General features: G+C 52.0%; 1 protein-coding gene across 1 annotated transcript in view; it reads left to right on the forward strand.

Annotated features, from left to right (window-relative positions):
- The window catches only part of SREBF2 (sterol regulatory element binding transcription factor 2), a 56920-nt gene that overhangs the window by 24888 nt on the left and 9163 nt on the right, over positions 1-22869 (forward strand). The window contains 13 exon segments of the mRNA XM_077757960.1: positions 1-152; positions 1180-1361; positions 2044-2190; positions 3586-3807; positions 5105-5219; positions 5406-5587; positions 7086-7278; positions 7888-8069; positions 9501-9777; positions 11756-11925; positions 19788-19956; positions 21251-21368; positions 22195-22304. The exon segment at positions 1-152 is cut by the window's left edge and continues 56 nt beyond it. Of these exon segments, the coding sequence (XP_077614086.1) occupies positions 1-152; positions 1180-1361; positions 2044-2190; positions 3586-3807; positions 5105-5219; positions 5406-5587; positions 7086-7278; positions 7888-8069; positions 9501-9777; positions 11756-11925; positions 19788-19956; positions 21251-21368; positions 22195-22304 (2219 nt within the window).

A 22869-nucleotide genomic window follows, 5' to 3' on the forward strand; every position in this document is an offset into this window, starting at 1 on the left:
AGTTCTTCAGCCCCGCCCCCAGCCCCAGCCCCAGCCTCCAGCTCAGCTGCAGCAGCAGACGGTGATGATCACCCCGACATTCAGCACAGCTCCCCAGACGAGGATCATCCAGCAGCCTTTGATATACCAGAACGCGGCTACCAGCTTTCAAGGTGATCAGAAGTCAGATGCCGTAGTGACTGGTTATTCAAAAGTGTGTGTGCCAGTTTGCAGACCCTTCTGAGGCAAATGGTTCTATCCTGTTTGGGGATGATAGAATCCATCAGTTTGGTCCTTGTTTGAAGGAATTTTGGGTAACAGGCAGGAAGGACAGTGGGTACGGGAACCGTTCACATTCTGCCTCTTTAGTTACCTTAACATCTATTGTGCCTGCTTCAAGGACGCTTGGTCGGAGAATCTAACAAGCATAGTAGACACGACCCCGGTAACTAGGGCTACAGGCTTGAATAAAAGGAGTCTGGAAACTGACCCAAGCAACAGCCAGATCTTGGCACCTGTAGGTTGAGAACCATTCATTCAGCAGACATCTCCTGAGCACCCACTACAGAGAATATATGACTCCTAGCAGGTGCTGGGTCTCCGTGCAGCAGGCCTCATACTAGGCCCTGGGTGGGGGGTGAGTAGGGGAGGGGGAGTGAGTGGCTTTCTCTGCTGCGCTGTGCCCAGTGCCTTTGCATCAGATTTCCCTCTGACCCTTTAGGGAGCCCTGGGCAGGATTGGTATTACTCTGAATTTCAAAGCCTCTGACAGTTCTTCCGTGGGCTGTGGAGGGTTTAGGGGCCGCAGGGAGGCAGCAAAGCAAAAAGCTGAGACCGTCCTCCCAAAGTGCATTTTCCATTCTTTTCATGAGAGGAAGTGTAGCCCCGTGGCCTTGTTGGTTCTCGGTATCTATGAACGCCCTTGCTGGGTGCAGTCATTTGCTGATGAGTTCCCCTCATCTCAGCCCTAGCACCCAAAGCAACACTATCACCTGTTCTCGTTCCCTCAGCAACTGATGCAGCTCTCATGGAATGTTCTTGTTATCTAGACCAGCTTGTAAATGGCTGTGCACACCTCCTTCAGCAGCAGGTGGGGAGTCGGGAGCGGTCTGAGGCACTGCGTCCTCGGTTATTACCGCAGCTACAGTGACAAAAGAGTGCATTCCTCGTCCGTGTGACTTTTCCCTCCTCTTCTCCCAAGTCCTTCAGCCTCAAGTCCAAAGCCTAGTGACGTCCTCCCAGGTGCAGCCAGTCACCATCCAGCAGCAGGTGCAGACGGTGCAGGCCCAGCGGGTGCTGACGCAGACGGCCAATGGCACGCTGCAGACCCTCGCCCCGGCCACGGTGCAGACGGTTGCCGCCCCCCAGGTGCAGCAGGTCCCGGTAGGTGGCTGGTGACGACCCAGGGAGGCACTGGTTGGGACCGGTCTTTGGTTGAGCATGTGGCCCACAGACTCTGAAGGACCGGTGGAGTGTAAGGGAGCAGCATTTGGGGCGCCTGGGCCCTGTGAGGCTCCCGTGAGCTCGGGGTGGAGACCTGGCTGAGATCGCATCTGTAGGTGTACACTGGCCCTCACACAGACTCCGTAAATGCGGGCAGTTTGTGATATTTAAGCATCTCATGGGTATAAAACTGGAAAGAGGTGTGCTAAGATATTTCTAAGTCAGGTACCCTAGTGGACTGTATTTTCTTACTAACAAGGTCATTTATCTTTGGGGGAAAAAAATCCAAGTTTTTCCTTTCTGCTTCTCAGCCATGCTCCTGGCTTTCCAGAGTTTGTCCAAAATCAGACCTCCCTCCCCTCCACCACACCCCCCAGCTTGGCCCCTGCCAGGTGCTGGCACTGCTGTCCTCAAAGCCTTTCATCCTTAAAACCCAGGACCCTCTTTAGCCATGCTCTTTCTCCGTCTCAACCCAGTAATCAAGTTGTGTTCTCGGTTTTAGGAAAATGTTTTTTTTTTTTTTTCCCCATTCTTTCCCGGAGGGAGTCTGTGTGGTAAGAAGCTAAAGCAAAATAGAAAAATAATTCTGCCTTCCTTTTCCTTTTCTTCCTTCTCCATCCAGGTCCTCGTACAGCCTCAGATCATCAAGACAGATTCCCTTGTTTTGACCACACTCAAGACAGATGGCAGCCCCGTCATGGCTGCAGTCCAGAACCCAGCCCTCACTGCCCTCACCACCCCCATCCAGACAGCCGCCCTTCAAGTACCAGTAAGAGCCGCCTTCCTCCCTGCCTCCCCCTCTCCCCTCTCCTCCTCCTTCCTTGGAGGTCTTAGGCCTCAGAGATGCTAACAGAGCCTCTACACGGTGGGTAGGTACAGAAGCTCCATGGACTGTGTCGCATTGCAGATATACCCCCTTTGTGATTTTTAGCCCCCAGTTCATGGGCAGCACCTCCACACAGGGCCATCGGTGTGGAGGACTCTTAGGTCCTGCTGATGGTGGTTTGGCTTCTGAAGGACCCCGGGTCCACCAGGTGGGGGGTGCCTCCAAGGTGAGGGACATGGAAGGCACCCATCCTTGGGCTGTCAAGTCACAGCCGTTTTCAGCATCTTGTGGCAAGAGAGTCCAATCTAGTAAAAGGCGATCAGAATTTGAAACGAAGTTTTCTTCATAGAAGCCAAGAACGGGAAGTAGCCCACACATCCAAAAAGAACTATTGATACATACAGCTGCTAAACCTCAAAAACAGCGTGTGGAGCTAAAGATGGCCTGTCACAGAAAAGTTCATGCTGGTGATTCCATGTATATGAAGTTCAAGAAGAGGCAAAACTAAGCTGTGGTGATAGAGATCAGAGCAGTGACCACAAGAGGGTGAAGGGACAGGAGTAATTGAAAAGAGGCACAAGACAACTTTCTGAGGGGATAGAAATGGTCTGTGCCTTGGTCTGGGTTGTCTTGGTTACACACATTGTATCCAAACATAAAACTCCGTCAAGCTGTCCACTTAAAATATGTTTTTTATTATGTGTGAATTATTTCTCAATGACTGGTGAAGTTGAGTGGCTTTTTATTTGTTCATTGGCCGTTTGGATATTAAGATCATTTTGTGAAGAAGATAAAACTAAAATTAGTAAAAATAGAAATGGGGGAAGGCAGAGTTGAGGGGGGAAGGGGAAGCCTCTGGAGTTGGCCTGCTTATCTAATAGAATGGCTCCATCAGTTCTGCCCTTGTGCATTTTGATGGCCAGATTATATAAGGCAGTGCAGCAAGTGGCTGCCCCGTCTGATGAAAGGAAAAGATGTATCCCACACCAGGAGTAAGTTTTCCTTGGAGCCAAAATGACATGGTACATTGTGTGCGAGCTCAGAGGTGGTTAATGGTTTACCAGCAAAGCAGAAATCATAGGGCTTGTTTCGGGTACCCCTAGATCCAAGCTTAAAACCTATGTATCCATGTTAATCTTATTGTGGGATGATTTGGTGACAGTGGTTCTGAAAGGGGCATAGTAACTAAGGTACCATGGCTCCTGCAGCTTCCTGGGGCCTGACTTAATGAAGCAAGGAGAGGTGCCGCATGGCCAAGGCCAATATATTTGTGTTGTGAGGTTGCTTTACTCACACTGACCCCAGGATAACTCTGCCCTGTGTCTGTGCCTGTTCTAGACTCTGGTGGGCAGCAATGGGACCATTTTGACCACCATGCCTGTGATGATGGGGCAAGAGAAAGTGCCCATTAAGCAGGTACCTGGGGGAGTCAAGCAGTTGGAGCCCCCCAAAGAAGGAGAAAGGCGGACGACACACAACATCATTGAGAAGCGGTATCGCTCCTCTATCAATGACAAAATCATCGAGTTGAAGGACCTGGTCATGGGGACGGATGCCAAGGTAGGTGCCAAGCAAAATGGCATTTCATGGCCCACCCTTTCCCCTCCGCTGGTCTTTACCGTAGGGACTCTGGAAGACCCAGGTCTAGTGAGTGAACATAAGAATGGTTGAGATTTGCTTTCTTACTAATTAAAGCATCTTGGGATTTTTTCAAGATTATAAAATATTAACATAAGCGAACTGTTGGGGGTCAGAAAGGCAGTGACCCGCCTGGACCTTTGAGACTGCTCTGCAGTGATCGCAGGTCCCCATAGCCCAGGCAGAGGGTTACCTCCTGCTCGCCAGCAGCCGGGTGCAGGACTGTGTGTCCCGTGGAGTCAGCTGGTGGCGTTGCCACCATATATTTAATCATGCTCAGGGGTGGTTAGCAGTGCTGTTACCCTTGAGGGAAGAGACAAAATGGAGACAGGATCTTTAACAGTAAATAGAGGAAATAGATTTTTCAATATTTCTGATGTTTCAGTGAATGTGTCTTCTATCATGTAGGTTTTTTTTTTTTACTTGTTATCTGTTTATCTTCATCTCTGTTTTTTAAATTATTTTTCTTGTTGTTTATTTATTTTTGTGCTTCCTCATCTCTGTTTTTGAAAGAAAATTTTATTTTCCTTGTAGCCTATAGATTTGAAATGTACTAATATAACTTTACTTAAGGTGCCTATCCAACAATGCTCTGGTCTTTTGTCATTTGTTTTCTTTAAAGTTTGTTTTGGTGGGTTCAGGGCACCTGGGTGGCTCAGTCGGTTAAGCGTCTGACTTTGGCCCAGGTCATGATCTCAGGGTTCATGAGTTCCTGCCCTGTGTTGGGCTCTGTGCTGACAGCTCAGAGCCTAGAGCCTGCTTCCAAGTCTGTGTCTCCTTCTCTCTCTGCCCCTCCCCTGCTCATACTTTGTGTGTCTGTCTCTCTCTCTCCCAAAATAAACATTTAAAAACTTTTTAAAAATAAAATAAAGTTTGTTTTAGTTCTAGGATTATAATAAGAAATGTGAGTACTAACTAATTTTTATTTATCGAGTATCACTATGCACCATATCACTGGCTCCTCTCTTTACATGTATTATCTCATTTTTCCCTCACTGCAAGCCTGTGATTCATGTATTATCATTATCCCCATTTTAAGGAGGAGGAAAGTGAGGCTCAGAGATGTTGGATAACTTGTCCTAGGTTGCACAGCTAACCAGTGAGTGAGGCAGCATCTGAACCTGGAGCTATGCCTTCACCCCACGAGCTCTGGGTCTCTCCCCTCTCGCTCTGCAGCCTGCAGTGATGCCACTGCGTTTTCACCCATCTTCCTTCCCAGATGCACAAGTCTGGCGTCCTGAGGAAGGCCATTGACTACATCAAATACTTGCAGCAGGTCAATCATAAACTGCGCCAGGAGAACATGGTGCTAAAGCTGGCAAATCAGAAAAACAGTGAGTGAGCTCATTTGCGGTTGTAGAAGTCCTGTGCTGAGCACTGGGGAGGGCCCACTGATGTGTACAGGGTGCCTTCAGGGGTGAAGCAAGAGCAAGGACCATGTGCCCCTCACCCAGCCCAGCCCTGGCCCAGGCAGGGCTCTGTAGAAACAGACCATTTACAAGATGTGGTTTTCTTTGCAGAGCTCCTGAAGGGCATCGACCTAGGCAGTTTGGTGGACAATGATGTGGAGCTAAAGATCGATGACTTTAATCAGAATGTCCTTCTCATGTCCCCTCCGGCCTCTGACTCAGGGTCGCAGGCTGGCTTCTCCCCCTATTCCATTGACTCTGAGCCAGGAAGCCCTCTGTTGGATGATGCAAAGGTATGAGCTTCTGAAATCCCCCGGTTCTCGGAATCTCCCCCCTTCCCCCGCCCCATCTCTCCTGAATTCACTGTGGAAAAGGCTGCGAGCAGGGGCCGGGCCAGGTGTTCAGAGGACCAGGGCTGGAGAAGACTAGGAATTCCGTGAATTAGTCAGGTCCTACTGTGTCCCCCACAGAATCTGCTTAACTGGTTCAGTGTAGTCTGGTCTTAACCGGTCCTTGCTGACAGAGCCCATCTGAGAGGGATGAGGGCCAGATCCAGCACGGGAACACACAACAGCTGTCACGCCAGCGCGAGGAATTGCCGGAGGCGCCTCATTACATCCTTCGCCCGTAATGGGCCTGGCAAGACCACTTTTTGAGGTGGTTCAGTTAGTTCAGGGTAAGGCTGCCTCTGGGTCCTCTTCTGGAAATGATTACAATTTGTAGTCTAACAAAAAACATTCCAACCCAGGGCCTTTAATTGTCAAAGAAAGCCCCTGGCAATTGTTGTTTAATGGAATTAGCCAAAAGAGGCTGGAGCCTAATGATATAGCCTGGGGAATCTGCAGAGACCACTGGCAGTTTCTGACTTCGAGAGCACAAACTTCCCTTGTAGCCTAAGTTTTTGATCAAACTGTTTGTAGTATCGTGTACGTGATTTTACTGACGGAGCTCTAGTTTTGAAATATTTCATAAATGTGATTCTGTTTGGTAACAAAAGACCACACAATAGATATGTTGAATTAGTTAGGAATCTGCCCTCAGAGGACATTTTCAGATGGCTTTCAAATACTGAAAAGGAGTGGCGCAGTGTGTGCACTCCGGAGCCGGGGAGATCTGGCTCTAGGCTCCCTCCCTCCCTCTGTGGGCTCCCCGGGCAGCGGGCCTTCTGCCTCCAGTTGTCCCTCTGTGAAATGGGGAGGGAAGAAAAGCAACACGATGGTTTTACAACAGGCAAAGCAGACCCATCCTGAAGTTGGAGGTCTTTAATCAGCTCTACTGATGTTTCATTTACACGCGATAAACACACCTATCTTAACAGTAGCAAGCGGTACTACCGGCATGCGGTTTATGGAGTTTTAACGAGTGTAGACGCTTATGTAACTGTCACTACAGTCAAGATGTTCCCATCACCCTCAAAACCCCTTCATATGCCATGGCAAGTAGTTCACACCCCCTCCAGCCTCAGCTGCCGATCTGCTTTCTGTCACTTCATATGACCTTTTCCGTTGTGGGATGCTACAAAGTCATGCATAATGTTCTCTTGTGACAGAGCTCTGTTTGATAAGCAGGACTCCTCTAACTTTGGTCCTTGTGTCCGGGAGCCAGAGGGTGAGCGTGCCGGGGTGGGAGAAGCAGTGGGAGAGCCGTGGACTTCGTTGCCTGCTGCCTCTATTCCTGTCCGACTCGGCGGGCTTAAATTGAATCTCCCAGTCTGACTCCAATACATATGTTAGTAAAATGCTGCAAAAAAACATGTGATACTCATTCCAACCTCTCTGCCCTGTCTTAAAGGTCAAAGATGAGCCAGACTCTCCTCCTGTAGCCCTGGGCATGGTGGACCGCTCTCGAATTCTGCTGTGTGTCCTCACCTTCCTGTGCCTCTCCTTTAACCCCCTGACGGCCCTGCTGCGATGGGGCAGGGCCCCCAGCTCTGACCAGCACCCATACTCAGGCTCCGGCCGCAGCATACTGTCCCTTGAGTCAGGTAGGCAGAAGGCCCTTCGTGCCACCCAAGCAGTGGTGGGCTGCCGTGGCAGGGGACGGATCCTGCGTGTGCTGAATGCACTGCTTGTCCACGGGGTCCCGAAGGGCTTTTGTCGCAGGCATGGTAGGGACCGGCATAAGTCCCATTTTGGAGGTAGCAGGGCAAGCCCGAGTTCAGTCGGTACGAAGAGAGCAAATCAGCAACCACACTGCTGCTGTTGTGGGGACGGGGCTGCGGGAATGGGGGGTATACCTACTGGAGGGGAGATGCGATATTTTTGCCCGAGTCATGAAACCAGTAGCCTGACCTCACCGTGACTAACACAGACTTGCGGCACCCAGCTCCATACTGACACGGGCTGCGGGGTTCCTGCTGAGGCTACAGGACTGTCCCGGACCTGCCGATAGTGCAGATTAAGGTTATATATTATCCCTACCGAAAGCATTTAGACGCTGTTACGAAATGAAGCAGTCTTGTCATCCACGCTTCTGAAAAGGAGGTAGAAGGCTCTTCCCTGTCAAACGCTGGGGGTCATGAGGTGCCCTGCGGTCCCCTGCGGCTGCTTAGGGAGGCCTTTCCTTCTGGCTCAGCTGAGACATTGCTCCTTAGGCTCTGGGGGCTGGTTTGACTGGATGATGCCAACGCTCCTCTTATGGCTGGTGAATGGTGTGATTGTCCTGAGCGTCTTTGTGAAGCTGCTGGTCCACGGGGAGCCTGTGATCCGGCCACATTCACGTTCCTCGATCACCTTCTGGAGGCACCGAAAGCAGGCCGACCTGGACCTCGCCAGGGTGAGTCCTGCTGTCTGCCTCTCCCCGTCCTCCCCCAGGAGCAGCTTGTAACTCAGTGACTGACATTGAGTACCCCTGCGTATGAAGTCCTGTGGTGGGTGCTTGGGGGCGGTGAGCGCAGGAAGGGACCCTGTCCCCGACAGTCACCGGGCAGCAGGTGAGAGGACACCTACATGTCAGTGATTCCTTGGACACGGGATGATCACTAGTCTGTGCTGTGACAGAGGAAGAAGAAAGTGCCGCGGGAGTTGGGGCAGGAGGGACAAGTTCTGGCCGAGGGAATGGGACTCAAGCAGAGTGGGCAAGGGCAGGGAGGACCTTCCGGGTAGAGAAGTCTTGAATAGATGGGATATTTGGGGACCAGCAGGTAGATCGGTATGTCTGGAGTATAGGGTATGTCCGGGACGGGCGAGGGCTAAGGCAGGAAGTGTATCTAGGGCCCATATTAGAGAGGTCTTTGACTAGTAACTGATTTGGGGCTTTTTTCCCAAGGAGAACCAAGAAGGTTTTTGAGCAGGAAAATTAGCTAAATGTTTTCTTTTGAAATCAGCAAAGGAGGGGCACCTGGGTGGCTCAGTCAGTTCAGCATCCAACTTCGGCTCAGGTTATGATCTCACAGTTTGTGGGTTCGAGCCCTGCATTAGGCTCTGTGCTGACAGCTCGGAGCCTGGAGCCTGCTTCGGGTTCTGTGTCTCCCTCTCTCTGCTCCTCCCCCGCTCAAACTCTTTCTCTTTCTCTCTCTCAAAAGTAAATAAACATTTTAAAAAATAAGAAAAAATAGAAATCAGGGGCCCCTGGGTGGCTCAATTGGTTAAGTGTCCGACTTTGGCTCAGGTCATGATCTCGCGGTTCGTGGGTTTGAGCCTTGCATCGGGTTCTGTGCTGGCAGTTCAGAACCTGGAGCCTGTTTCGGATTCTGTGTCTTCCTCTCTCTCTCTCTCTCTCTCTCTCTCTCTGCCCCTCTCCCGCTCATGCTCTATCTCTCTCTGTCTCAAAAATAAATAAAAAACTTAAAAAAAAGTGGTTCTCAGAGAGCGGCTCTGATTCGATAGGTGGGGGAGGGGTGGGGCAGGAGGATCAAGAAGTTGCATTTCTAACAAGATCCCAGGGGCTGATGCTACTTGGTCTAGGCACCACATTTTGAGAGCCTAAAAGCCTAAAAGATCACCTAACTCCATTCTGTCATCTTATGCATAAAACTACTGTGGGAATTTGTGAATAGTATTTGATCATAGACCACGGTACAATCCCAATTTAGTAAAAAAAAGCCAGGAGAACACATGAAAATGTCAACATTTCTGGGGGATAAGGTTCCTGGTGATTTTTACTCTGATGATCTAGGGAGTGAAGGGAGAGTAAACGTTTTCATTAAAGCAAAATAAAAAGGCCACAGTGAGGCCACCGGACATTCCACCTCTTGCCGCTTTCCAGGGGGATTTTGCGGCCGCCGCGGCCAATCTGCAGACCTGCCTGTCGGTGCTGGGCCGGGCGCTGCCCACCTCCCGCCTGGACCTGGCCTGCAGCCTCTCCTGGAATGTGATCCGCTACAGCCTGCAGAAGCTGCGCCTGGTGCGCTGGCTGCTCAAGAAGGTCTTCCAGCGCCGGCGGGCCACCCCGGCCGCCACGGCAGGCTTTGAGGACGAAGCTAAGGCCAGCGCCCGGGACGCGGCCCTGGCCTATCACAGGCTGCACCAGCTGCACATCACAGGTGAGCGGGGCCACCACCACCGGCTGGCCTTAGGGGCCCCGTGCCGACTGCGCCCCGGCTGGGGTTGCCAGTTATTTGTCCCAGCGGAAGCCCTGATGGCAGGTGGAAGGTGGACGGAGAGGGTTAAGGCTCGCACCGGGGAGGCTGGACAGGACCTAACGCAGCTGAAGATGCGCGGTGGGGTGGGGAGGACAGGCGGAGGGAGAGTAGGAGCTGGGACTGATGGGACCCGGGGACCCGTGCGACGTGCGGTAAGGAAAGGAGCGACGAAGATGGTTCCCTGGTCTCTTGCTTGAGAGTTTGGGTGAATGTCGTTGCTGCCAGCAGAGGTGAGGGAACCCAGTGGAAGAGCCGTTCTCCAGGGCGAAGGTGGGGAGTTCTGTTAGGGCTCCTGCCTGTGAGGGCTGGAGTGGGCAGTGAGCTTGCTGTATCTGCGGCCCACGAAAGGAGCTGGGTCTTTGGCCTCCAGCGTAAATGAAAGCCAAGGTTGCTGTGAGAGGCCTTTGGTGGAGGGGACGCTCCAGGGACCCAGAAGAACACCACATGTCACAAGCAGGCCAGCGGCAGGAGTCAGGAGGAGGCTGCCCGAGAGGTTTGGTGTTGGGGGAGCAAAGTTGGAGGCTTCAAAAGGGAGGTTGCTGCAGGGACATCTGATGAAGGTCAGAAAGCAGTGGCGGGATGTGGTGACGGGAAGGTGATGGGAACGCGCAGGTGGCTCAGGGAGCTTCAGCCCAACAGTGGGGCCAGCCGTGGGGTTTTAACACCGTCGTCATGATGGCGTTCCCACAGAGGGGCCCTGTCTGCAGATCCTCCTTCATTCTCTGCCCCCTCTGTGTGCCCTTGGGGGATGGGACCAGCTCCCTCCCAGGTCTCTGATCAAGAGGCTGCGTCCTCCCACTGTCATGTTCTGGAGAATTCCAGCTGGGATAGTTCCCATCTCTCATTCTCTCCACATTTGCTGAACCGTTCAGCTCAGTGCACCTGGCTTTCTGCAAGGCACCGAGAGGACAGGTGACTAAAGCCTGGTCCCCACATCGCCTCCACCCTCCCTCCCCTGAAAAGAGAAAGCCACATGGTGCCTCCTGGGGGAGACTGACCCCCAGCGCCTGTGCAGAACAAAGTGTAGGGGCTGGTAAAAAGGTGGGGGAGGCAGGGTGGCCACGTGGGAAGAACCTGGGGCTGATGAGGTCAGGAGGCCTGGCTTGGCCACCATCTGGAACTTTGACATGGGGCCACCCCGGACGCTGAGCCTCCTTTAGCAAAGCGAGAGGACTGCTCGCCCTGACCACCTCCTAGCCCTGTACTGAGGACCAAAGCGAGCAACAGCACGGAAGCCTAGCAGCCTCGATGAGCCCCCGTGCCTGTGCGAGGGCTCTTTGGCCCATGCCTTCAGGGTGGCACCACGTGAGCCGTGCGGCCCCCATACAAGAGGCGCATAGTAAGCCTTTCCTAGCCTTCCACTACCAACCCATGATGTGTCCAGCTGTCTTTCTGTTGTGTTACTTCCCCCTCAGAAAGATGTGTGCTTACATACTATAGCTTCTTTTAAATGAAAATAAATTAATGGCATTTTTTTTTTTCCTGTTTGGTTTTTTAATTTTATCACCTCTTCCGAGATTTGGAGATGCAGGATGTGTTAGCGGAACATGGTTGTGCTGTTGGCACTGCTGTGGGAAACGTTGCAGTGCGCATCTCCGAGTCCCACACACAACCTGCAGTCACAGGGCTCCCGTTTACACACCCTGCGTGCCGGGCGCTTGACACGCGTTTTCTCTGGTCCCCAACAACCCCCGAGGTAGAAAGGAACACACAGCTACTGAGTCGCAGAGCCCAGCCTCCCATCCAGGACTGTCTGATGACAGAGTTCAAGTACTGTCTCCAGTCCTTCTGCTCTCGCTCTGACTGCACTAGAGAAAACGGAAAAAAACTTGGGCTGGAGGAGTGTGTTAACATCCGCATCTGTTTCTGCCTGCGGCAGGGAAGCTTCCTGCAGGATCTGCCTGTTCAGACGTGCACATGGCTTTGTGCGCCGTGAACCTGGCTGAGTGCGCAGAAGAGAAAGTCCCACCCAGCACATTGGTTGAGATCCATCTGACTGCCGCCATGGGGCTCAAGACCCGCTGTGGGGGACGGCTGGGCTTCCTGGCGGTGAGTACCCTTCCGGTCCCTTCTGCGAACTTGCACTAAGCGCCCTTCCCCAGCTAGGAGATAAGATGCAAAAACAGGTGTGGGGCCCGCCTTTGGGTGCCGACTGCCTAGAGGGGCAGATATTTATTCAGTAGGCCATAGTTCTGTCACTGAACAAAACAGAGCCCCCACCCCCCAAAAAAGACAAAAAACAAAACAGAACAAAAAAGCCCAAACCCTTGTGGCCCTTATAAGCATAAGCAGGACATTTTGGTGCCTGAAGTAAGACTGACACAGTGATAGAGTGACCTGGCTCCAAGGGCTTAAATATATGACTTCTGCTCTCCAAGAGGTCATAAACAAAATTTTAAGTTTATTTTTGAGAGAGAAAGCGCAGGTAGGGAGTGGCACAGAGAGAGGGGGAGAGAGAGGATACCAAGTGGGCTCCACACTGTCCATGCAGAGCCCAACATGGGCTCAAACCCACGAACCGTTAGATCACGATCTGAGCCGCAATCAAGAGTCAGACGCTTAACTGACTGAGCCCCCCGGGCACCCCATTGTGGTCATAAAGATTTTTGAAATTTTTGGTTGTGTCCTGGTGTTTTTATTCACAAAAAAAGGTCGTGGTTACATACCTTAACCACAGCACTGTGGGTCCAGAAATGGAAAACAGTACACGTCTTCAAGGAACTCGGGTCAGGCCCGGGGCAGGAACTGCTGTTACCAGACGCCTCCATTGTGCCCGGCGCGAGGCCAGCCTTGGGAATTCACAGTCGGCTAATTCACAGTCCTTGTTATCAGCTAGCTCACAGCGTCTGCTGACCTCAGGCTTTCTCTTACTGCAGCAGAAACTGGCATGTTTTATTGGGCGCCTGCTTTGAGTAGGCTGCCGTGCTCAGAACAGAACGATCACATCTCCGTTTGTTGGCATATCTCAGTAATGACAGTGATGAGCTGATGAATAGGAATGTGCCCTGTGGTGGCACTGATGTTTCCTGATGTGTGTCACCACAGTTTAGGTGACAGAGGGCATGGGAAAGCCCAGTGTACTTTCTGTGCCTCAGCCCTGTTTCACTGACCCTGCATAACATGTTCATTCAGCAACGTTACTGAGTCCCTGCTCTAGGCCAGGCGTCCTTTGCAGTGGAATTGCAGCGGTGAGCAGGACATTTGCCCTGTCCTCAGGGAGCACAGGGCCCGGCAGGGGATTTAGACAAGGAACAGACCTTAAGGACAGTAGGTGAGTGCAAGGCTGGGGCTCATTTGGCTGCCCAGAGAACACGCTGGACTCTTGACCCAGTCTGCAGGGAAGTCAAGGTGGCATTTCTGGGCAAGGCCATTCTAGGCTGAGATCAGGAGGCATCAGCCGGGCTGATTCCCTGTTTTATTCCTTTGTCCTCATGTTCTGATAACATCGGCATGTTATCACACTTGTAACTTCAGCGCCCCCCAAATGTGTTTTGAAGACCTTAATTTTATCGAAATACAATGCACGTACGGAAAAATGTGCACATTTTAATTAACAGCTTGTAACAACCACCTAGAGCAAGAAGTAGGACTTCTGGGGCGCCCCGCTGGGTGTAGAGATTCCTTAAAAATAAAATCTTTGAAAAAATAGAAGAAGAGGGGCACCTGGGTGGCTCAGTCAGTTAAGTACCTGGCTCTTGATTTCAGGTCATGATCTCACAGTTTGTGAGATTGAGCCCTGCATTGGGCTCTGCGCTGACAGTGTGGAGACTGCTTGGGATTCCCTCCCTCCCTCCCTCTCTGCTCCTCCTCCGCTCACACTTGTTTGATCTCTCTCTGTCTGTCTCTGTGTCTCAAAAAAAAAAGAAGAAGTAGGACTTCCCATCACGCCCAGAAGTTTTTCAGGCTTCCATTCACAGTGTCCCCTACAAAGATAACCATTATTCTGAATTCTGTCACCATAGGTTGATTTGCCTCTTACTTGTTATCTCTATGAACTTTTTTTAAAGTTTATTTATTTGTTTTTGAGAGAGAGTCTATGAGCAGGAGAGGGGCAGAGAGAGAGGAGGGGAGAGAGAATCCCAAGCAGGCCCCACACTGTCAGCACAGAGCCCAACTTGGGGCTTGATCTCTGTCAGCACAGAGCCCAACTTGGGGCTGATCTCATGAACTGTGAGATCATAACCTGAGCCAAAATCAAGAGTTGGATGCTTAACCGACTGAGCCACCCAGGCGCCCCTTTATAAACTATTCGTTGAAGTGTAATATGCATGTAGAAAAGTACACAAATCGTAAGTGCACAGTTCGGTGACTTCATAGAGTGAACACACTCATATAACTAGCAGGCAGATCAAGAACAGAACATGACCAGGACCCCAGAAGTGTCCCTTGGGCCCCTTGCACTTAGCAAAGTGCCCCTACCCCCTCTCTCTCTCCGGCCAGGGCCACCAGCACCCTGACCACCTCAGATGTTTTGCCTCTGCTGGAACTTGACGTCAGGGGAGTCGAACAGTATGTACTGTATGTCCAGCTGCTTCTGCTCAGTGTCACGTGTGAGATTCATTTGTGTTGTCGCATATAGTTATGGGTGGTCTATTCTCCTTGCTTTATAGTATTCCATTCTATGACTAGACTTACAGATGGACTGTTGAGTCATTTCCTGTTCTTAGTTATCGGGAATCGTGCTGCCGTGAACATCCTCGTTCATCTTTTGGTGAGCATGAGACCGCATTTCTAGGCCTGGTGTTGCGCGATCAGCGGTTACGCGGATGTTCAGCTTCGGTAGACACTGCATGATGGTTTTCCAAAGCAGGTGCACCTGTTGCCACTCCGCCGGCAGTGTGTGAAGGAAAGTTCCAGCTCCACATCCCCACCAAACAGAGGATAGTGCTATTTCTGGCCCTTCTGGGGGTGTCTGATAGTTTTTGTTTGTAATTCCCAGGGGATTCGTGATGTCAAGCACCTTTTCATTGGCCATTTGGATCTTCTCTTTTGTGAAAACCACAAAAGAGTCCTACCTATTTATTTAGGATGCTGGTCTTTTTATTGATTCAAGGAGTTCTTTATTCTGGTTCTGACCCCTTTGTGGGATCTCTCTCCCTCCGGGGCTTGCCTGGTCTCTCTTAATGGTGTCAGCTGATGAGCACAGCTTCTTAGTATTTCTGAAATCAGATGAAATCAGTCTTTTCTGTTACAGTTCGACACTCTGTGTCCCGGTCAGTGACGCTCTTCCCTGTCTCGGTTGTGGAGACGCCCTCCCCTGTCGTCTGAGAGACAATGGACTTTTTGTTTCCACGCCCGAGTCCCTGTCTACCGGGAGTGGATTTTTGGTATGAGGTGGAGGTGGGGATGCAAGAGCTACTTTTTTGTGCCACCTGGATGTCTCCGTGCCCCAGACTCTATGATTAAAAGGACTGTCCGTTCCCCACTGCACCAAGTGGTACAGTCCATGTGTAACAAGGCTGCCTCTGGATGCTCTAGTCTGTTCCATTGCACACCGCCACACACCCCTAATGGTCGAGTCTTCTGATACTTCCTGGTATCTGTAATTGCCAGCCCTCTAGCGTTAGTGACTAGTTTTTGCTCTTTACCTCCCCCTGTACATTTTAGGATCATCCTGTCATCCCAGAAGTCCCACTGGGGTTTTGATTGTCCTTATTGCCAAGACGCGGCCACCCTTCAGAGGAACGCAGTCCGTCTGAGGAAGGTATATGTGTGGCAGCTCAGGAACAGGAGAATGGTTCCTTTAAAACTGTCCCTGTCCGTGAGCCCCCCACCCCCCAAATATTTGATATGCGGACAAGCAGTGAACAGTGTGATGTGGACTTCCTCAGAATGTTCTTCTTATGTGTACTAATATATATGCATTGTAATCTGTTTAGTGTGATCATGCCAGAAACCCTGGGTTTCCACTTGCTTTTTTCAACCAAACGATGTCTTTGGCCTCTTTCTTTGTTGCCTCCTTACTCTGCAGAGGTACTTGGTACCCCGGCATGGTTGCTGGCGGGCCCTGGGGTTGTCGCCAGGATCTGCGGTCCTGATGCTGCAGAGAGAGTCATCACACACTCTCCTCGGCCACTTGTAGAAATGTCTCTTGAGGGGCGCCTGGGTGGCTTAGTCAGTTAAGCGTCCGACTTTCGCTTAGGTCATGATCTCGCGGTTCGTGGGTTCGTGCCCCGCGTCGGGCTCTGTGCTGACTGCCAGCTCGGAGCCTGGAGCCTGTTTCAGAGTCTGTGATTCCCTCTCTCTCTGACCCTCCCCTGCTCACGCTGTCTCTCTCTCTCCTAGAAATAAATAAAAAAACATTAAAAAAAAAAGTGTCTCTTGAGGTTAAATCTCTAGAGGTGGTGACACTCGCTCAAAGGCCAAAAATATCTGGAACACTTGATGGTATTGCCAAATTTGCATGTTCAGCAAGGTGGGCGAAGGAGAGGAACTGATTCCTAGGAAAGTCACTGCCCCTTTCATCTATTTGCTTCTCTTGGGAGGGGACAGACTAGGAGACCCCGATAGTACTTTGCTAAAGAGGAAGAAGCTTTGAATTCAATCAAATATATTTAGCTAGCAAACGAGTCAGACTTTGAGGGCACATGGAGGGTTGGCCTCTGTGAAAATGGTTTAAAGCAGAGGTTCACAACCTTTCTCAGTTTCAGTTCAGTCTCAGTTCTGAGACTTTGTATCTCAGTAATTTTTTCATGGTTCCCTGGGCTGAAAGAAAGACCTAACAGTTCTGTTTCATTTTTTTAATGTTTATTTATTTCGAGAGGGCGTGCACAAGTGGTGGAGGGGCAGAGAGAGAGGGAGAGAGAAGCCCAAGCCGGTTCCACACTCTGCACAGAGCCCGCCGTGGGGCTCAAGCCCATGAACCATGAGATGATGACCTAAGCGGAAATCAAGAGTCTGACACTTAACCAGCTAAGCCACCCAGGCACCCCAGAAATACCTATCAGTTCCGTTCAGTTAGGTACAGACATCTTGATATCTTGATACATATTTATCTCTTAACAATTTAGTAGCTGTTAAAAACTATACACAGAATTGAAAGAAGAAATAATATTTTTTATCCCTGATAACCACCGTTACTTACTACTGGGGCACATGTGTCTGTTGGGTACCACATACCCTCTCAGACTTTGAAATCAGAGTCACACACCAGCTTCATCTCCTGTCTCACAGTGGTTTTCCTATAGCGCTTGCTTTTTATTACAACAGCCTCTAAAAACTCAGCTTCATAAAGATATGACATCATCCAAAGGAAGGTCACGCAGTCTCACATTGAGACTTCAAACTACCCTCATTTAGTAGTTTACTTGGAGTCTGCCTTGTGTTGAGCATGGCTATATTTACCTCAGAAAATATCCCTTGTAAAATATCCGGTGGCACCCCTCCCAAGTTCACGGTGATGCTTTCGGGGTGCCTTGCAGCACAGTTTGAGAACCTTAGGCTAAGCCTGGTGTGGGAGGACAGTGTTGGAATTGGGACCGGCTGGGCAGTATAGGGTGACTTTCGGGATCTAAGCAGTTCTGAGGCTCCTGCCACAGCTGCTCAGTTTGGCAGTTAGCAGATGACTTAGGGGAGGGGGCTCATAGGCTGCAGCTTGGATAGAATCTGGTGTCTGTAAAATTTAGGGAAATTATCACAGGGTAATAATGCCAAGAAAATTAAAAGATCAACAGACTTTTTTTTTTTAGTTTTCCTCCTAGAAATTATACTGTGGATGACTGTATCCCAGGATTTATATTTCTTATTAATTCAAACCACCAAATTCCAGCTCACGCACGCGCTGAGATTTCTTACAACTAAGGTTTTTCTCAAGAATTAAGCTTAGGGGCACCTGGGTGGCTCAGTCGGTTAAGCGTCTGACTTCAGTTCAGGTCATGATATCGCAGTTTGTAAGTTCGAGCTCCACATCAGACTCTGTGCTGACAGCTCAGAGCCTGAAGCTTGGAGTTGTATGTCCCTCTCTGTGCCCCTCCTCCACTCATGCGCCCGCACACGTTCTGTCTCTCTCTCTCTCAAAAATAAATAATCATTTGAAAATTTTTTTAAAGAATTAAACTTAAAAGTGTATTTTAACTTAATGATTTTCTAAATGGCTTCTCTGGGTTCCTCTTGCAAAACCATGTGACCAGGCTTTGTTTCTGCTGCTTTTGCTGATGTTGGGGCCCTTCTCAGGAACCAGTTGTTTTCTGTTTTGCCTGGAGCAGCTCTCGTCCTCCCTTGCTTATCAGGCAAATGTTAGAAATTTCCTTGATTTCAGAGGTGCTGGTACTGCTGCCACCCCACCCCCAGCCTCTGTCCCATTCAAGCTCCTCCACTGCGGTTACAAGTTCAGATTCAGCAAGCACTTGGTGGGGGGTCAGGAGAAGGTCATGTGGGTGCCTCTGCATGTGCTCTCCAGTCTCCCGTCTCAAATACGGCGGCCAGCAAAGAGGAGGAAAGGCCAGCAGTGCTGCTGGCCCCGTGAACTAAGTGCTGCGATCATCTTCGAGTGTATTGTAGAGCAGCTGGGCCAGGTCACTTTCCCCAGATTCAGACAGCAACCTCCAGATTCCCCCCCAAGAGAGTCCATCATCTCAGTCTGTGTTCCCTGAGTGGCACTTCGGTGGTGCTATTTCTGACCCTGGCATTCAAGTCTTCTGAAGCCGTTATGTTCGCTGATGGCTACTTAGAGCCCCGTAAAGGTCAGAACCGTCAGACCGAAGCAGACAAGGAGGCGCTGCCCTCATTGTGGAGGCTGGGGCGGAAGTGTGAACGTTTCCGTCTGCGAGCCTGTCCCAGTGGCCTCTTGCCCAGGTTCCCTGAGCTCTGGCTCTTAGGCTTCTCCCTCCTTCCCGTCCTTCTCTGCTCAGCTCCTCATTCAGATTAGCCCGCACTGAGTGGTTTTGGGGGTTGGAAATCATGGGTTTTAGAATAAAAATAGCCTCACTCAGTAAGGGACAGAATTTCTGAAAACACGGGTAGACAGCCTGATGCCCGCAGCTCTTCCTCCTGGGGGCCTCAAGCCACGTTCCCCTGCAGCAGAGGTCGGGCTGGGGAGACGAGGGCACTGACTTCGAATGGCCCGGCAAAGCCGCTTTCAAAGTCTTTCTTGGTCATTTCCTCACCGGCTGGTGTTCACATCAGAGGGTCGTCTAGGGCTGGGATGGAGGTCTCTTGAGGGGATTAGATGCAGCCCTTGAAAGGCCGGCTTTGGGGGGAGAGGCATCACCCGCAGGCGTGCCTGCCTGCACAGGTCCTGGGACAAGCCGCGGGGCTACCCGTTCACTCTCGCACTTTCCAGTGTGACGATGATGTTAACTAACAGTTACTAGCCACTTGCTGTGTGCCTTTTCTATACTCTTCATACTCAGAGGTAAAAGAGATGAAAAATTAGAGCAGAACACGGTTTTGCCTAAAAATATCATAAAAGGTAAGTAATTAAAATGACCGATAAGAAAAAGACCCAGGAAAGAAAAAGACCCAGGATGCAAGGGGCCGCCTGGCTTGGACACAGGCGCTCACAGGGCCGAGGGTGGCCGTGCAGCCAGGAGGCCTCCGCAACCCCTCCTCGACAAAGCACCCCCTCGCCGCCTCTGCAGGTTTATGCCAGCAGGGCCAGAGGGAGATTCCAGGAAGGTTAGGCAGACCCGGCAGGGAGGGTGCAGTGGGGGCCCCAAAGGAGCCCAAAGCCCTGTCCACCCCCCCCTGCTGGAGGTTGGACCTGGTCACCAAGTCCAGCCGGCTCCCCCAGGGCCACTTGCCCCAGTTACAGTGGTGGCATTTACCTCCGGGTCTATGAGCGTCCCAGCCCTCCTGTTGACCTCCTTTCCCCAGCCTTCCTCCACCACGGTGGCGCTTTCTGGTGGCCCCGTGGTGGCCGTAGCCAGCGTTCCACCACCCTGATATTACCCCTGGTCCATGTCCTTCCACAGAGCTACTTCCTCAGCAGAGCCCAGAGCCTGTGTGGCCCTGAGCGCAGCGCTGTCCCTGACTCGCTACGCTGGCTCTGCCACCCCCTGGGCCAGAAGTTTTTCATGGAGCGGAGCTGGTCGGTGAAGTCGGCTGCCAAGGAGAGTCTGTACTGTGCCCAGAGGAACCCAGGTGAGAACACCTTTGCAGCCACTGGGGAGTGGGAGCGCCATGAAAGGCGCCAGCACTTCAGGGGGACTGTGCTCCAAATGCATGGGGACATAGGTGGTCTCGGTCTTGTTTTCCCCAAAGCCCAGGGAGGTCCCAAGCCTGGTGAGCAGCGGCTCCGTCTGCGGCTCGCCTCTCTCGCGCGTGCAGAGCCCCGTGTCCTCACATCAGTCACACCGTTCTTGCCCTTGTTCTGGGTGTTTTGAACACAAAAGATGTGTGGGGCTGCTGCTCGCTGGCCCCAGCCTCCTGGTCCCACTGGCGAGCAGGTGTGTACGGAGCAGTTAGAGAACAATAGGCGACAGGCGGTCTGCAAGTGCTTAGAGTGGTGGCAGGGACAGGGCTCCAGGCATCAGAGGAGACGCTGGCTTGCTGTCCCTGGTGTTTGACAGTGATTCGAGGTGACTCGCCCAGCTCTGACTTGAGCGGTCAGCTTTCCGCGCGCTTTCCCCTCTCTCTGCAGCGGGGGCCTGGGGAGAGCGCGGCGAGTTCTGCAGGTACGGCGTGTGTGAGCTTCTATCCTCTTTTAAAAAACAACTTAATTGTGTGATATAAGAAGTTTCGGTGCACGACACCAAAAAGGGAGAATAAAAGTAAAAGCAACCCTAAGGCTCAGCCCCATCCTCACAATGTGCTCGGTCTACACCACAGACTTCCAGTGGCTTTGTCACCTCGTGCAGGCTCTGCTTCTACGCCTGGCTGCCCAGAATGTGCTCAGAAGCGTCCTGCCTCCCGGTCCTGGTCGGATAGAGGGCCCCGCGTCTGCACGTGTGAGGGGAGGGCGGGGCTGGTGTCGCCCCGCTTTGGGCCTGCCAGTGGGGACTCGGCCGTGACTGCCATGGCAAGCTTTGCAAGGCCACTTGTTTAATCAGCGCAGCCAGACCATCACGGGCTGCGGAAGTCTGGAAAATAGGTGCAGGGCTTCCGTGTCACATCAGAGCAGCGGCCACCACTTTGTCCCCCTCAGCTGACCATCCTCCTGCCCATTTTCTGTTTTCTGATAAGGCTTGCAGCCCCAGCCTTGAAGGGAAGTACTTAATACTGTGCACCCAGCACCCCTCGCACACACCTCCCTGGCCCCCACCTTCCAGCTGTCTGACAAGGTGGTTCTGGGCTTTGGTTGAGAAGGGGTTTGATCCCCATTCAGAGGGGATAGCTGTTTCTCGGGGTCGTCTTAGTACCCTCTGTTTTCTCTGCAAAGACAAAGAGGGGCTCAAGATTAGACCATCTGACCCTTCCCCTCTCCCCTCTTCTTCAGCGGACCCCATTGCCCAGGTGCACCAGGCCTTCTGCAAGAACCTGCTGGAAAGAGCTGTTGAGTCATTGGTGAAGCCTCAGGCCAAGAAGAAGGCTGGAGAACAGGAAGAAGAGAGCTGGTAATGTCCCCAGGATGGGCCCCTCCCTCGGGCGTCTGCCCAGGAAGCTTGGCGGCGGCTGCAAGGCCCACCTTGTTCCTGGAAGCAAACAACCCCTAGTGTAGGATCTGTAGGGAAATCGAATGATTCCTAGGTATTTCTCAAACCTGGCAGCCTCATCAGAGTCCCGTGTGAACTCTGACCTGACCTCTGCACCCTTTCCCCCCACACCACTGCTTCCCTCCCCCATTCTTTCCCCCATCCCTTCACCAAGCGGAGGCATTTCTCGCAGCAGATCAGAGATGTGATCAGGTTGCTTTGCTTTTGGGGTGGGGAGGGGTGGCCTGTCGAGGGCATGAGGAACAGAATGCAGAGGGCTGAGCAGAAGGCAGACATCTGGGGGCCCAGACCTTTATACAGCGTGCCGAGAGTAAGAGCTGAGGGGCGGACAGGTGCCAGAGTCCCTCTCCTACAAGGCCCAGGTCCTGAGTGGATTGCACCTGAGCGGGGAAGGGAGGGCAGCTCTGCCGGGGAGATCAGCGAACTTGTGGGAGGAGATGACATTTGAACTAGGCCTCAAGGGGAGGAGTCTGGTTTTGCTGGACAAGGAATGGAGGAGAAAGGCTGGAGCATCCGGAACAGCCCGGGAACGTGTAAAGAAGGAAGGCCTGTGGAATCTGTGGATGGTGTCGGGGACGAGGATGAGGGTGTGCCTGGTGTGATTGGGGTGGGGGGCGCGGGGGCCAATGTGGCCACTGAGTCTTGGAACGGGAGCGCTGAAGCCAGGCACGAGCGTGGTCCTTCTGTACATTCTGATGTACCGTGGAACCGTTTCTTTCCTTTCTAGCGAGTTCTCTAACGCTCTGGAGTACCTGAAATTACTTAATTCTTTTGTGGACTCTGTGGGGATTGTGACGCCACCCTTCTCCAGCCACTCCGTGCTCAAGTCAGCCCTTGGTAAGCACCTTGCAGGGTGGCTCTTCAGGCCTCACGTTGCTTAATCCCTTTTGTCCGAGAGGGTCCAGGTCAGTTATGAGTGTGCACTTGAGAATCTTCTCTGGATCTGAGGTGTGTGTATCTATGGCCCCCATGTAGCTCCAACCCACAGTTACCCCCTACTAGGTGGCATTCTGGGGACAGGAAATAACGATTCTCCTGGAAGTGGGACCACGAGCAGTGAATATCTTTCCTTGGAACTTTTCCCAAACACCCAGACTGGGCAACAAGTGGTCTGGACACCAGGAGCTCGCTGGTTGATGCATGGTGGCCCTGAGGCTGTTTTTGTGTCTGACAGTCAGTCTCTGCTGAAGGGACTTTCTCATCCGGGTATCGTTAACTGCTCCGCGGCTGCCCATTGGGTGAGCCAGTGCAGCCTGCTGACTGAATTGGCGCCAGGACATTCTTTGCTTCTGTCCCCAGACTGTCTTCAGGGTGATAGCACAGCAGCTGTTTCTGAGGCTGCTGGGAGAGGGGGCCGTCAGGCTTTCCCCAGGCCTCCCCCCCCCCGCCCCCCGCCCCCCGC

The sequence above is a fragment of the Crocuta crocuta genome, unplaced genomic scaffold (assembly GCF_008692635.1).
Source record: "Crocuta crocuta isolate KB4526 unplaced genomic scaffold, BGI_CrCroc_1.0 scaffold143, whole genome shotgun sequence".
NCBI classification, from domain to species: domain Eukaryota; kingdom Metazoa; phylum Chordata; class Mammalia; order Carnivora; family Hyaenidae; genus Crocuta; species Crocuta crocuta.